This window comes from Daldinia loculata, assembly GCF_022478755.1.
Source record: "Daldinia loculata strain CBS 113971 unplaced genomic scaffold F4817scaffold_4, whole genome shotgun sequence".
NCBI classification, from domain to species: Eukaryota; Fungi; Ascomycota; class Sordariomycetes; order Xylariales; family Hypoxylaceae; genus Daldinia; species Daldinia loculata.
In genome coordinates this window covers 815,544-830,763 of record NW_026054858.1, presented here as the reverse complement: position 1 = coordinate 830,763, position 15,220 = coordinate 815,544, and the positions used below count along the sequence as shown (strand labels likewise).

The 15,220-nt window shown below is 48.4% G+C and overlaps 4 protein-coding genes across 4 annotated transcripts; 1 reads left to right on the top strand and 3 right to left on the bottom strand.

Moving 5' to 3' along the window:
• Positions 1–186: 186 nt before the first annotated feature.
• On the bottom strand, positions 187–3,401 carry F4817DRAFT_325848 (TFP11-domain-containing protein). The gene has a single exon (XM_049301817.1). It carries the CDS (start codon positions 3,298–3,300, stop codon positions 451–453), a length of 2,850 nt encoding a protein of 949 aa, XP_049163067.1. The 5' UTR covers positions 3,301–3,401; the 3' UTR covers positions 187–450.
• Positions 3,402–3,530: 129 nt separating this feature from the next.
• F4817DRAFT_325845 (DNA replication complex GINS protein PSF3) lies at positions 3,531–4,628 on the bottom strand. Its single transcript, XM_049301816.1, has 2 exons — positions 4,393–4,628; positions 3,531–4,328 (listed from the first exon to the last, which is right to left on the bottom strand). Exons 1-2 carry the CDS (start codon positions 4,432–4,434, stop codon positions 3,804–3,806), a joined length of 567 nt encoding a protein of 188 aa, XP_049163066.1. The 5' UTR covers positions 4,435–4,628; the 3' UTR covers positions 3,531–3,803.
• A 583-nt stretch (positions 4,629–5,211) lies between these two features.
• On the top strand, positions 5,212–6,422 carry F4817DRAFT_182061 (iron/manganese superoxide dismutase domain-containing protein). Its single transcript, XM_049298365.1, has 2 exons — positions 5,212–5,454; positions 5,516–6,422. Exons 1-2 carry the CDS (start codon positions 5,322–5,324, stop codon positions 6,082–6,084), a joined length of 702 nt encoding a protein of 233 aa, XP_049163065.1. The 5' UTR covers positions 5,212–5,321; the 3' UTR covers positions 6,085–6,422.
• Positions 6,423–6,664: 242 nt separating this feature from the next.
• Positions 6,665–14,797, bottom strand: F4817DRAFT_366838 (ketoacyl-synt-domain-containing protein; the record flags this gene model as incomplete). The annotated part of the gene is made up of 3 exons (XM_049307041.1): positions 10,709–14,797; positions 6,841–10,643; positions 6,665–6,732 (listed from the first exon to the last, which is right to left on the bottom strand). The coding sequence occupies exons 1-3, from the start codon at positions 14,275–14,277 to the stop codon at positions 6,665–6,667; spliced, it is 7,440 nt and encodes a 2,479-aa protein (XP_049163064.1). The 5' UTR covers positions 14,278–14,797.
• Between the last annotated feature and the right edge of the window lie 423 nt (positions 14,798–15,220).

Sequence of the window (15,220 nt, the reverse complement as noted above, 5' to 3'; positions counted from 1 at the left end):
GCGAAGGACACGAAATAGAGATAGGGATGAGAGATATAACTTAACGTTGAAAAGAACAATGGCGCCGGTAGGAGCTTCCTAGAAGGAAAGCTTCATAGGAAAGGGTAAGCCGAGGTTTTAGAGGCTGGTGGCTTCCGTAGACCTCGTTGGCGTAACGTACACTTTCACGGGTAGGAAGAGCTTGCCGTACACAATAATGCACATACGTATATGCTACCTTATGTTGGGTAGGTATATCTACCTCAATGGGTTCAATGGTTATTCAATGTTTAGCTGTTTTCCTCATCGAGCTCACACGTAGCGTAAATATGTAATATATATACTTGCATCACGTTATCGCCGTGAAGATATATGATAGCGAGCAGACAATTACCTGCGTAGTCTAGTTGGTACCATCCTGTTTTTTTATCCCCTCATTAGGTAGGACTTTCATAATCGATACAGGTATCTTTACTTCCTCCCTCCCTGCTCTACTTCTTGATATAGAGGCTCGAGCAATAGGCCCCAGTCTTCCTTGACATCCCGTTTCAACTCCAGGTTAGTCTTTCGAGACTCGACGACTAGTGTATCGCCGCCTTTGAAGTATGCCAAAACACCCCCCTTGCCATCCATACGAGCTGTAATACGGAAGTAATGCTTGCCCTCTTCATTAGCTTTCCGGACCGGAATGAACTGAAGGTCGTTCTCTTGACACCAATCCTCTACTTCGTCGCGGAACGTAGGCTCTGGTTTGTCTATAGGCTGTTGCGGCAGGGGTATGGGCACAGGTTTCTTGTCTGCTTTCGGTTTATGAGAGCGGGTCTTCGGTTGATGGGCAGGGCGCCCATCAGGCCGAGGAAGTTGATTCTTCACATCTGCGCCAAGGTCAAGAGCAGTCTCGATCATGGTAGTGCCTTTTTCAAATTCGGCAGAAACGCTTGGAAGAGATGAGATCTCATTAGGTATCGCCTGATCCTTCCACCATTCGAACCAGGCACCAATTTCCTCGTAATTGGCGTCTGCGCTGGTGAGCCACTGGTAGAGAATCTCATGCCACATAGGGAACACCTCCGAAACTATGACTTCCCCTACCAGAGATGTAGAGATGACATCTGTCCACTTCAAAACACCGTTGAGCATTTCGAGGTACGGTTCTTGGTCGCTTGGGTCGACGCGAAAATTAACTCGTAGATATCGGGAGAGACTTGGAAGGAGGTGGTGCATAACCAAAGGCCTCCATTGATCCTGTTCCCTGGTCGGGCGAAATACGTCTTTCCACTGCTTGAGACCAGGCACCACGCCCTTGGAAAAATCCCAAGCGTCAATCAGCTGCCTAAACTTACGCCTCACCTCTCCTACTAGTCCGGTTCCCTTGGGCTCCAAATGATGGACTGGAAGATGCTGGAGCCAAGGAAATAGCCATATGTGCAAGTTCTCGTGCCTTTTCTTTGGCTTCCAGCTATTAATTCCAGCTTCGAGTCGCCTTACTACTTGCTCAATGAGCTGCAGGCGGACGAATTCGGGTAGAAGCTGTTCCCATTTATCGAAAAAGTCTAGGAGCGGTACCGCATCATGAATATCCCAAGTCTGGGAAATAGCCGTTACAAGCTTGGGAAAGAGTATTTGGTAGATCATGGTCTCCCAAGGTGTTGTTGATCTCACGTGATGACGATGTGTGCCATCAATTTCGGTATCTTGCCACTTTGTGATGGTATTCTGATTGGTGGTTTTAGTAAGGCCTAGTAGTCCCCGAATATTAGAGAGGTCGGAAGCAAAATTGCCCAGGCTTGGATCTTCCAGCGGCTGCCACCCTTGAGTAGCATCCCTTAGGAAAGGATGAATAGCGGAGACCGCAAGGGCGGCTAGCTCTTCGTCACCGTGAGTTGATGCTGCAGACTCGGCTTTCTTAAGCCCAGATATTACCATGTCCCAATCTCTATTATGAGCAGCTTGGCTGACTCCATCTAAGACAGCCGAGAAAACATTGAGTCCTGCAAAGTTGCTCTCTAGTTCATTAAGCTCCTGCTGGTGCTGAGCTTCCTCTATAGCAAGCCATGCCTTTTGTTCCTCTAGATTTCTCCATTCTTCGACAAAGGCTGCGAGATCACCCTGAGCGCGCCTTGCTAGTTTATGTTCTTCCGTTTGCGTGGCCAGCTCGGTACCAGCCTTAGGAGCTAATAACCCCGAACTAGACGTCAGTAGCTTTTGATCTCGCCCGGTGAGATCTAATATTGGGGTAAAGGCGTCTGGAATTTGTAGTCCCGGTGCGGCTTTTTTAATATCGGTAACAGTTAGGTATTTCGTCTTGGGCTTCCTTGGGGTGCTCGCGCCGCTACCGACTGCACTGTCTGAGCCCTTTTTCTTCCTCCTCTCGCGCTTTGCCCTTCTTTCTTCATCCGAGTCAATAACCTCCTCCCCTCGCATACGGGCTTGCCGCTTTTCTTCTTTACGTTCTTTTTCCGACTTCTCCCTGACAGCGCCAAGGCCAACGCCCTGTGGACGCAAATTTGCTTCAATTATGCCACTTCGTCCCTGGCCCTCGGCACCCAGACCTTGCCCTTCGACGTAGCCCATCTTCTCCATCATTCGAGCCGCAAAGGACTTCGCTTTATTACCACTGAAGGCACTCGACTTAGGCGTTTGGGGTGCTGAGGAAGGGTCATCGTCGAGATTCGCTTTTAGGACAGGCTCGTTTGCGGACGAAGGGACGAACCCTTTCCCAAGAGGTGTGCTCCCATCGTATCTTGATTTGAATTTTGGCGGTTTGCTTGGTGTCTCGCCGGCGACGGGAATGCTTTGCGACATAGCAGGAGGCGCCCAACCTAGTCCATGTGAGGTGGCACCGAACCCTAGACCGACTCCTGTCATATCCTCATCCTCGTCGTCTTCATCGCTGTCTTCTTGTATTTGTGAGGGGTTTGGTTTGGCACCTAAGCCAGGCCGGCTGTTAAACTGTTCTTCATCTTCACCTTCCTCCTGGCCTTTATTATCTTCTTCGATAGATTCATCGTTTAAATTTTGGTTCAGGTCTTCCTGGCCAGCGGAAACGAATGCCACGTTCTTATGGCGCAAATCCTTTTTAGACTTCCACCTCTTCCCGGGCCCATCATCTTCGCTGTCGGACCCGAATATTCCCAGGGCGGCGCTTTCCTTGGCGTTGCGACCGGTTCGTCTTCGTTTGCGAGGGTTCAGGTCGAAGAATTCGTCGGCTTGCGGGTTGACAGAAGGCTGCAGGTATTCATCCTCATCCTCGTTGTCAGATGATGAAGAGGAATAGGCAGCTGCATCAGCCTTGGATATTCTACCCGGATCGAAGGACATGCTGCTAGGTCGATTGTATGGGAACTTTTGAAAGAAATGTTGCTGGGTACATAATTGAAGTTATTGTTTTAATTAGGTAGGTAGCTACCTGAATACATTTACGTATGTACATAAAGCAGCTGTTGCCATGCATGTTCAAATGTATCGATAAGCCACATGCATTTAAATGCTCATGCACTCTGCTTATGTAAGTACATAGGTACATACCTCTTGATGGTATCAATGAGGATATTAAATTAATACTGAATCTACATCACAACACTTACTTACCTGGTGATTTCGGTTATTCTACCTAGTAAAAGACAATTGTCGAACGTACGATATATATGATATTTAGGCCTCCCTATAGCCAAGTTGATATGGTACTGACCACAAGATGGTGATGTTACAAATATCATAATAATCATACCAATAGTTTCACGTAATAGAAGCCATCTTGCAATCTATCCAAGTAGATAACATTCCACTGTGCCATCGTACATTGGAGAAAACTGGTTAGACCATCAATGCTTCTTAACGCGTTCCATCCATTCTTTAGCCCCTTTAGTACCCTCATGAGCTTTCCTAAACAGCTTCCTCTCCCATTCTTCTAACCCTCTCAAGAATTCTTCACCAGTGCCGACGCCCATATCTTCGGTGGCGCCAGCTTTCCTAGCGTGGAGGGCGATATCAGTGGCTCTCGTAACGAAGGTTTTCCGGAGGATTGCACATATCTCCCCTTCTTCGAAGACATCGAGCATGCGGGTTCCGAGGCCGTAGAAATTCTGGGATTGGTCGCGGAGGGGTACGGCTCGGGGATCGGCTTTTAAGGCAGACATGACCTCATTGGATAGCGAAGAAGGGAGGTCGAGGGAGACAAACGAACTTGAACCTTCTTCTGAACTGCCTGGCGACCTACTCGTGAGAGCAAGAGGTTCGGCAAGCCATAGCGGCAGGCCGACCGAGGTGCCGGTCTTTAACGGTTGCGAAGGGTTGTTGTCGAGATAACCGAGTTCGGGTACCTCGAGCTCGAATTTACAAGGAACTTTCTTGCGAAGAGGTTAGTTGGAGAATAAAGAGGGTACAGAGAGGGTACTCAAGTCTTGGACTTACTTCAGCATCAGTAAGTATCGCATCTATGTCGTAATAGGACATGTTGTGCGTACGCCCTTAGAAGTGGATGGAAGATGCTTCTTCATTTCTCGATAAAATAACATACCTTAGTTACATGATTATGCACTTATTAGTTGTACTTAAAATTTTATCAAAACGGCCGCTCGCAAGCTCGCGGGCCGTTTTTACGTGCGCGCAAGCGCGCACGTGTAATCTTTCCGAAGGCGCGATCGCGCTCCGCGCGCGCGCATCCTTATCAATTACCGCGTATTTTTTACGTAATTACCTTATCATTTACCTTATCAATTACCTTATCAATTTCCAGAGTTTGGACGTATAATTCCTTCGGAAAGATTACCTAGAATATTGAAGCTGTTGGTGGGGCAAGACGCGTTTTTTTACGTGCCATGCCTTGCTTCATGTAATAGCTCAGACTGTTCGTGAACACTGTGCGGCACCGTATTTAAAGTGCAAAACTACACGTAGTGCCCATATGTAACGTGAAAGTAATTCCAGATGACGGAATACTGATCGAAAGCTTGCTGCATAATCATACCAAAGTTTTCCATGGATGTTCCTTCCCTTCGTCCCAATTCGGAGGCCGATAGCTCCTATGCCCCGCAGTTGACAGCTCGGACATAGCTTCCTCGGTCTCTTGTAACTGATATGTAGAAGTGGCTAAGAGGTACCTACATGTAGTTGACATCATTCCCGCTGCAGTATCGCAACATAAATGGCTGGGTTGTTTCCGGTCCGGCAGTAGCAGGGCCGAGATATCTCTATAACAGTTTCCAGCAGTTTCTTTTACACGATTTTTCTCCCTACCAAATTTACCTGTCTTCACTCCTAATTAGCTATAAGTGCAAAAAGCTTTTACAGGTTAGAAACCACACACAATATTTAGAATTTACAGAATAGAGCAATTCAAGATGGCGACGACACTATTCCGAACAGCTCCCACTGTGCGAGCAGCTTTGCGCGCAAGCTCCATGAAACCCGGCGTCGCCGCGCTGGCCAGCACCTCTTTCGTCCGAGGCAAAGCAACCTTACCCGACCTCTCTTGTACGTTGCATACCAATTATTCATTATGTGTAAGCTCAATTGGCTAATACCAGCTGCGCAGACGACTATGGCGCACTTGAACCCTACATCTCCGGCAAGATTATGGAGCTCCACCACAAGGGCCACCACCAGACCTATGTCAACGGCCTAAATAGCGCACTAGAGACCATTGAAGAAGCTAAGGCCAAGGGCGACGAGATCCAAGCAGCCGCTGCTGCTCCCCTGCTCAACTTTCACGGTGGCGGACACAAGAACCACACTCTGTTCTGGGAGAACCTAGCTCCGAACAATAAGGGAGGCGGTGGTGAGCCCCAAGGTTCTTTAAAGTCCGCCATCGACAAGGACTTCGGCTCCTTTGAAACCCTCCAGAAGCAGATTAACACAGCCCTAGCAGGTATCCAAGGAAGCGGTTGGGCTTGGCTGGTCAAGGACAAGTCTGCTGGTACCCTACAGGTTATCACCAAAGCAAACCAGGACCCGGTCATTGGAAACCATGTCCCGCTACTAGGTATTGACGCTTGGGAACACGCTTACTACCTACAATACCAGAACCGCAAGGCCGAGTACTTCAATGCCATCTGGAATGTCGTCAACTGGGGTACCGTGGCTAAGAGGTTGGAGAAGGCGTAGAGCGTGGCAGCTTTACTGTAGGTAATGAAACGACACGGCAAACTTAAGCCCTTGTTACGTGTGAATTTAATATGAACGAATCTGCTGGGTACACGAGTTTATGAGCGAGTCTAAGCAGGTATTGAGCTAGTATATTTATCAATAAGTACAATTGTCTCAATTAGAACGGCTAAGCATGATGTTCAGTAGTTTCTCTCATCGTTATTAAAGCTGAAAAGCTATTGCCTGCCATCAAACGGTCGAAACACACTTTTCCAGACACAGGTTATCTTTTGAATGCAATCATGAGGTTAAAGCAAAGAGCAGAAAATTACATTAGTGATACAGCGGTCTCCAGGCTATGCACTTGAAATCCTTACCTGTGGTCTAAAGCAAATAGGTATCCTTCCGAGAACACCCGTCACATAAAAACACCGCCATCCATTAAAAATTACAAGACGAAATACCTGTCCCCTCCTTTTAGCCTTCACACCGGGATTCCTCATGCAAGGCTCCTCCAACGGTAATCATGTTTATCGTAGCTTGTGCTTGGCGTAAGATAATAAGGTCGTGTGAGGTAAGTATAAGTGAATGATTTCGTTTATACTATATCCTTTTTCGTTTCGTTGCTGCGATCAGCTATAATCTGCTCAGCAAGCTCTGCACACACTATTTATATCTATTAGTATGCTGTTTATCAAATGCGGACGAAGAAGCCGAAAGAGTAGCTAGCCAGTGAAGAAAGAGAAATTGTTAGTAGAAGGGGTCTCAACTTACGCTTCCGGATACTGGTACCACTGAGCAGCTTGATCACGGATACATCTTTGCCAATCGCCTTGAAGATCCATCCGCGAATCTCAACTGCAGCGAGCGAGTCTACGCCCAGTTCAGAAATACTCTGGCTCGGACATATGGCCTCTATGGGCAGCTGAAGGAGCGTCTGCAATCGCTCCGTGAATGCTACTAGAATAGCCTGAGAGACGGTATCCAGTTCCACGAGGGTCGCGATAGTATCCTTGAGGCTTTTGCGTGTGCCTGCCGTGGCAGCAACTGGGTCCTCAGTTTCCTGGCGGGTATAGTGGGCGAATCTTGGGTCCTGGTGCCAATGCAAGGGGTTTGGGTCAGAAGGATCGAATCGGCGAAGGCCAGTCGTAAGGTCCATTGGAGATGCCTGTCCGGGACGGCCCGTGATAACGGCCTCGAGGAACATATGGTGGATGTCACGCTCGGAGATTGGCGGATATCCCTCACGTTCCAGGCCGGCGTATAGCTCCTCCTTCTCTCGCTGTAGAAAGCCGAGGCCGTAAATGACGCCGATGTTCAACACTGAGCCCGCAAGCCCAAGTCGACGTCTCATACCTGCTAATCCGTTCATGTACATATTGGCCGTGGCATAGTTAGATTGGCCTGGGTGGCCACCGATGGCGGCGAAGGACGATGTCATTATGAAAAACTCAAGATTCGGGTCGTTAAAGACGGTGTGTAGATTCTGAGAACCAACAGTCTTGGGACCTAGTACTCGTTCCCACGTGTCAATATCCATCTGCGCGAAGACGCGATCATCAAGAACCATAGCACCATTGGCTACGCCACCGACTGGAGGCATGGTCTGAGATAGGCCATCCCTGAATGCATGTACGCTGGCGAGGTCGGTGACATCGCATTTGCGCACTTCGATCTTAGCATCATAAGAGTGTGATAGTTCTCCTATCCACTTGGGATCCGTCTTCGGATTGCGACTCGCCAGGACAACGTTGCGGGCACCATACTTGAGGAGCAGATAGCATAGGCTTTGCCCAAAGTCTTTGGTTAGCCCAACTAGTACGTACGTCCTGTCTGCGCGGAAGAGTTGCTCCGTAATAAAGTGCTTAGTAGTGAGCTCAGCGTTACGATCAGCTCTCCAGTCAATGATGCGGAATAGCGACGATGGAATCTCGGTGCACGATTGTAGGGCCGAGAGAGAGACGGCCTCGAAGTCCACATGTCTGTGCGGGTTGGTAATATTCGAACCTAACGCTCTGATAACCGCCACTCTCCAACCAGTGTTCCAGAAGTAGTCCTGCTGCGTATTCACTTCAGGGACGTTGCGAGGGCCTAATAGAGTGCATAGAGTACTACGAGAGTAGTACTTGCAATTATTCGGGAGCAAGTTTGAAATTTCCTGTGATAACTTAGTACGTTCCTGTGATTGTAAGTCGAATACGACCGCACCCGATGGCGGGAACATGCCCTTGATATCCCTAGCTGATACATGCGGGTGTAGGAATAAAGGACCATGCGCGCCACCTTTCTCTGAATACGCGGTGGTATAGCAAGTTACATGACCTATCACAACTTCCTTTACACACTCAACAAGCAGCGGATCGGCATCGATGAGAACGACACGTCGTTTTCCAGCTTGAGTTGCAACCATGTCGGCCACCAAATATCTCATAGAGAGCGAGATTAGACGAGGTCCAATATTGGCGCCCGACCCGATGGGATGCACTTGCTCTTCCAGAAGTTGAACATACGAAGTATTTTTCTGAGACATAGCCATCACACATTCGCCGGTAGCCATGTCTTGACCTAGGCACATATATGCCATAGCCGAGCTGTTGAGACTTAGAGCTACCACCGAACTGTAATCTAGCCGAACTGAGACCTGGTTAAGATGTCGATTGTGAGCATTGGCATGTTGAAGTTTAGTCTCATAGCGGACTAGGCCACCAGGAAGGGCACATGGGATAACTTCGATAGACTCCCTGAGGGTGTTGCCATAGTTCGAAACCACGCGCCGCATAGAGTTGACCCCGTCATTCGACGCCTTCAGGGGCATAACACGAGGAATGATACGCCTCTCATTTTCAATATGGATCTCTCGCTCATCAACCCGGAGAGCGCTAGTATCGTCTTCATCAGTCATCATAAGGCGGATAAAGTTGTCGGCTACGAGATCCCCAGATCCAACAACTTGATCTAGATCAAGCATCTGCAAGGTCAAGCTAGGAATTTCGGCCGAAACTGTACGCGTGAATCCAAAGGTGGCAGCGTGGTCGGGATTTCCAAAACGTGCATTGGACGTGAGCCACATGACCTTCATGTTGGGTTTGAGTAGTTCTCGCAGCCGATCAAGCGTCCGCTGTGTCATGTTCGACATCAATGGCTTGTCAAGATCTGTTAGGATGATAGCAGCCGTACAGCCACCTGTGACATCTGAATCAACATTATCAAAAGTAGCTCGGAAAGAGACTTTATTGCATAAAGGCAAGAGACGTTGCGCTAATGTCTTAGCAATAGGAGTGCTAGATGAACCATTACCGCCAATGATAAGAAGGTGGTCTGCGATAATGCTACCTTCAGTTCTTGTTGGTTCCTTCACAAGCTCTAGCTCGGGAGAAGTCAATTGTCGGACCATTATCGAGTATCCCGCATAGTAGGACTGGTTGCAGTGCTTTGCGACTTGAATGAAGCCATAAGTATCGAGAGCGTCAGGCCACTGGGGTGGCGTTTGCGCCTCGGCTCTATCACCCCGACCCTTTGAGATTTGAGGTAGCCGGTATTTCACCTGGCTTTTGGGGAACTGTACGACAACCAAGAAACCCCCTGGTCTCATAATAGCACGTACACTCTTCAACATTTCAAACGCATGCTCATTCTCAAGTTCTGAGGCCGACAGCAAAACCAAATCGTAAACGTTGTCCGGTCCGAGCTGAGTCTTAATGTCCCCTGCGAAATCCAGCGATGAACGAATGAGTTTACCAGAAGAGCTTTCCAATTTGACGTGCTGGCCTAGACTCTGAGTCGTTTGTGTACCGATAGTGAAGGAAGAATACGACGAATCGAGGGCCGACAGGACTTCAACAAGAAGTTCAATCTCCTGTCCAGCCAGACTGAGGATATTCATCCTGGCGTGTTGGTGGGCAATCTGCTTCGCAATCCGCCCCACGTGTTGGTGGGAGTAGGTCAGGTAGTTCGTCTCGCCTGCAAGAGCTTGGAGAACATCCAACACGAAGCCCGGTTCATAATTGTCGAGCGTGCGAATCAAGTTCAAACGGTCATAGTAGTTTGAACATTCCACGAACTTATCGATATTCTCTTTCGTGTCAGAAGACCAACATTCAGGGCCTACAGTCCCCAAGATTATTGGGAACGATTTCGCCAACTTCTCATAGTAGAGACTGAGATCCGATGGCTGCGCATGGGCATCATGGTGTTGTCTGACAAAAAACGTAGCTACGCGCGCACAACTCTCTACGAGTACTGGATCGTGTGGGCTGTACGTGATAGCAGACACCCCGTCTGCGCGAATGATCTCATCGCTGGGGTCCATATCCGTGACAGTATGGAGATACAGCTCATAGTCATCCTTTGGTTGAATGTGTGCCAAAGCGGCAACTGTCAGTCCTTCGACTTGAATTTCCATGTCTTCATTCTCGTTGAATATACTTATATCAACATCGAAGGTAGCCTTCGTGTTGGTCATCGAGGGTTGGATATCTACCATGTGAGTATCCACAATCAAACCATCGCTCTCACTCGTTGTCAAGTTAAAGCGCATTCGATCAATATGTACGGGGAGGAAAGAAGTCCAAAGGGACCTGTTGAGCCCCAATGTTAGTTGATTCGAAATGTAAAAGTTATGGAGTTTTATGGGGGGACTCACCTATCACCTGGGAAAGCATACGTCAAGAACGCTGACTGGAAACAACTGTCGAGTGTGGCAGGACTAATCGGTAGCGTCGTCGTGTCTTCCGCGTGGTGGCGCTTTAAAGTTGCACTACAGTAGTTGTAACGACGTTGGATGGATTCCAGTGCCTTGAATGGCCCAGTATACGCCAATCCAATTTGCGCCATCATCTTATAGAAAGACTCAGGGGTCGCACTGAACGCCTCCGACTCAGAAGCACATCGAGACGGCAGAGCACCCAGAGTAGGCTCACCTAGGTATATCTTAAGGTGTCCGACCATGTTCAACCGCATAGTTGTTGTTCCGTCAGCAGGGCAAGATACCAAACTGAAGTTCGCCTCCACTGTCGAATTCGTACTTCCGCCCTTGCTCTGTGGGAGGATGTTAAGAGTGAACATCACTTCGACGCCTGCAGAATCGCGCTCGATATTGATTCCGCTCAGAATCTGTAAGTCATGAAGTTCAACCAACGAGGCAGGTCTATCTTTGATGATGGTACGCGCTGCGTCTAGCGCCATAATACAATACGCCGAAGCGGGGAGAAGAGCATGGCCCTGGAAGCTGTGATGCTCTACCCAGGGTAACTTCTCTAGTCTCAGTATGTTTCGCCATCGTAGCTCGTGCTCATTATCGTCTCTAGTTCGAGCGCCGAGCAACTCGTGCGGCGGGGCGGTCTTGTAATGGAATTGACGCGAAATTCTAGATTCTCGATGGTAAATCTGCGAATGATCCCATGAATACGTAGGTAAATTGGTAAGACGTGTGCTGAGGACGCCGTATTCGGGTGAGTTCTCAATATATTTCCGAAGATCAGCTCCTTCAGTGCCATAATGAGACCACAGGCCTCCGAGAAAGTGGGCGAAGGCTAACGAGTCGTCTTTATGTCGTTCTAGCGGACTCAAGTAAAGAATGTCGTGCCCAAGAGACTTCACAGTCTGCGTAAAAGGCCCTTTAAGAGCTGGATGAGGCCCAACTTCCAAGGCACAATCGAATGGGCCTTGTTGCAAAATCGCGTTTGCGGCGGCATCGTGGAATCGTACCATGTTAACCATATTGTCTTTCCAGTAGCTAATACCAAGCTTTTCTCCATTCATAACTCGGCCATGGACACTAGAAATCCAGATAACTTCGTTGCCTTGCCAAGCAGTCACAATCCCGCTGCCCTGAAGAGCTTCGACGTATTTGGTTCCGGATTTGACCATATGGAACGAATGATAGGCCGAGTCGACGTGGAGTAACCTCGCGAACTTCAGTTCCCTGGTTAGCTCGTCATGAGCCAAGCGAATCGCTTCGATGTCGCCTGAAAGCGTAACACTAGATGGTGCATTACTCGCGGCAATCTGCAATCTGCCTTTGAACATGGGGTTTTCGCAAAATTCCAAAGCTTCGGCCTCAGATATCCCTGCTGCAAGCATTCCACCCTTTTGACCATCCTGGCCACCGGCTAGATGTGCAAAGTAACCGCGATAGTACGAGATCAATATCGCATCCCGTGCTGAAAGTCTTCCTGCTACATATGCGGCCGCAATCTCCCCAGAAGAATGTCCGATTACAGTGTGGAAGTTGATGCCCAAGCTTTGCAAAAGGTCTATCAGTCCTATTTGCAACGCGGTACAAAGAGGTTGGGATACGGCAGCGATATCCACACGGGATTCACTCTCTTCTGCCAGAATCTGTTCTTCCAGTGTCCAGTTAGGGGGGTGAGGACAAGAACCCAATATCTTATCAAGGCCGCGGATAGCATTGCAATATACTTTACTGGTATAAAACAGAGACTTAGACATCGAAGTCCACTGTGCACCTTGACCGGTGAATACGCCAATGATCTTCGGGCGCCCGGTCGAAGTGGCGCTCCGAATCCCTGTGATGCTCGATGTTGGCTTGAGAATATCGTTGAAAACCTGAAGTGCTTGTGCTGATGAGCTTGCTGACACTGAGATTCGATATGGCAAAGCCGTTCGACGGGAATATAAACTCCAAGCTAGTTGAGCGTGGTCAACATCTGGGTGTTGTAGAATATAGTCTCTATAAGAGGCAATGACAGCTTGCAGCGATTTCTGTGAGCCAGCGGATAGGAGAAGAGGCAAAGAGAGTGAGGTATCCCCAATCTTTACCATTGATTGCATATTTCCCGACTTCCTTCCCGACGACTTCGACTTCTTTCCAGCATTCTTCTTGTAGATTTCATCGTGAATTGATGGTTCGTACGATTCGACGATTACGTGGGCGTTGGCGCCTCCGAATCCAAATGAATTGACACTCGCCCTTTTCGGCTGACCGATGGGTGGGCGAGGCCAAGGAACTAAAGTTATCGGTACGTCAAGGTGTTTGCAAAAGGGTTCAACAGTAGGATTGATTTTGTCAAGATGCAGGTTTGGTGGGACAGCATTGTTCTTCATAGCTTCGATGACCTTGAGCAATCCAGCCAACCCAGCTGCGCCCTCGGTATGCCCAAGAACAGTCTTGACCGACCCGACTAATAAGCGTTTAGTCCTAGAATCATGAGTAAGGCTTGTGCTATCGTCGAAAAAGGCATTATAAATGGCTTCAGCTTCTCTAGGATCACCCGCGGGTGTACCGGTGCCGTGAGCTTCGAAGTATTGGCAATGATCGTCAGGTTCCAGTGAATTCAAGCCTGTTTTCTGATATGTATCTTTGATAAGGATGGTCTGGGCCCGAGGGTTTGGCAACGTAATTCCCTTCGTTCGTCCGTCTGAGTTGACTCCAGTATCGCGGATAATTGCGGTGATCTGGTCGCCCTCTGCCAAGGCTCGAGAAAGGGGCTTAAGAAGAAAGGCTGCAACACCCTCTCCACGTGCGTAGCCATCGGCTGCTACATCCCACATCCGGCTTTTACCTGTAGGACTCAGCATGTGTAGACTGGACTCTACGAGGAATTGCTCCGGAGTCATCATTATATTTGTGCCTGTTACACACGCCATAACGCTTTCCCCTGAACGCAAGCTCAAGACAGCCTGATGGAGAGCCACCAAGCTTGAACTGCAAGCGGTATCTATGGTCATAGATGGGCCCTGGAAGTTGTAGAAGTACGAGATTCGGTTCGAAATAATCGAACGAGCATTGCCAGTTGCGTAATACTGACTCGTGAACAGGTCGTCACGCTGAGATAGGGTATCATAGTCAGCAGTCATCACACCGGAGAAAACAGCAACATTCTTCCCAGAATAGGTGTTCAGAGTGTATCCAGCTGATTCAAGGGCCTCATAGACGACTTCTAGTACTAGGCGTTGTTGAGGGTCGACAGCTTCTGCCTCCTTTGGCGTGATATGAAACATACCAGCATCAAAGGCACGGTGATCTTGGTCTAGCCAATATGCCTTGATAGAATTTGTTGTACCATGGTACTCTCCATCGGGATGATAGAAAGCCGTAGCGTTGAACCTCTCAGGGGGAACTTCTCGGGAGAGATCTGGAGCATTGCAAAGCACTTCCCAGAGCTTTGTTGGTGACGTAGCACCACCAGCAAATCGACAACTTACGCCGACGACTGCAATTGGCTCAGCCAGGGGCTGTTTGTACGCCATTGTACCAACTTAAGTCAACTTAAATTGACTACAATATGTGTATTGTGTCACTGTGGTACAATTGATGTGAATGTAATGGAAAGGTAGATGATAGATGGGTGAAGAGAGGATCCAGATGTCTACAAAAGAACAGACGAAAGAGAGACGAATGTAATATTGAATTTTGTGTGTTTTTGTGTGTGTGTGGTGTGGGAGTAAATGCAGGTTTACATTATTGTAAGTTGCAATTGTAGAACCGAGAATGCATTGACATTGAAGGGGGGTAAATGGGAAGTTGCGTTCGTCTGGTTGTAAAGCGGAAACAGTTGCAACGGGGCGTGGTGTGTTGCTATGGTGAGGGTTGCTAGAGAAAGTGATTTGCCAGTGAATCAGAATTCTAACTCGAGAAAGAACTGACGGAGGAAACTGCTGTAAATATGGAAATAGGATCGTAACTCGAGGCAACAAGCAAAAGTGGGATACGTGACTTCGGCCCAGTACTAGAGAGTGACACATGATGATGCCAGTAGGTAGAAGATTTACAGCCAGTACATATCGAGTTTCTCTCGGTGAGAACATGTACCTTAGGTACTCTACACAAACATTAGGTTGAACCTTCCTGCATGAAGACGGTAGGATTCAGGTAAGCTAAAAGGAGGTTAAGTTTGGAAAACATATTCGTTGCGTTAATCGTTAATCGAAAGGACCAACCTGTCCAAATGTGAAATGCCACAGAAGCACTTGTAGCTCTAAGGCACCAGGCCCAGATCCATTAAGAACTTTGTTACTGAGACACCACGACATAGATTTTTCGCAGCCAGCACAGATATATCCTCCTTTGTATTGGGGGGGGGGGGGGGGGGGGGGGGTGTTTAAAATTAACAGGAGCCCCGAACCCAGGACTTGTGTTTGGGCGAATACTGTAATATATGGTTAAGAACAGGGTATTTGTGATTAAAAAAAC

What these genes read in the sequence shown, in the direction of transcription:
- F4817DRAFT_325848 (XM_049301817.1), bottom strand. Translation starts at nt 3,300, where the DNA reads ATGTCCTTCGATCCGGGTAGAATATCCAAGGCTGATGCAGCTGCCTAT.
- F4817DRAFT_325845 (XM_049301816.1), bottom strand. Translation starts at nt 4,434, where the DNA reads ATGTCCTATTACGACATAGATGCGATACTTACTGATGCTGAA. An exon ending in CGATACTTACTGATGCTGAA is followed by an intron (nt 4,329 to 4,392) that starts GTAAGTCCAAGA and finishes CCTCTTCGCAAG; the next exon opens with AAAGTTCCTTGTAAATTCGA.
- F4817DRAFT_182061 (XM_049298365.1), top strand. Translation starts at nt 5,322, where the DNA reads ATGGCGACGACACTATTCCGAACAGCTCCCACTGTGCGAGCAGCTTTG. An exon ending in AACCTTACCCGACCTCTCTT is followed by an intron (nt 5,455 to 5,515) that starts GTACGTTGCATA and finishes CCAGCTGCGCAG; the next exon opens with ACGACTATGGCGCACTTGAA.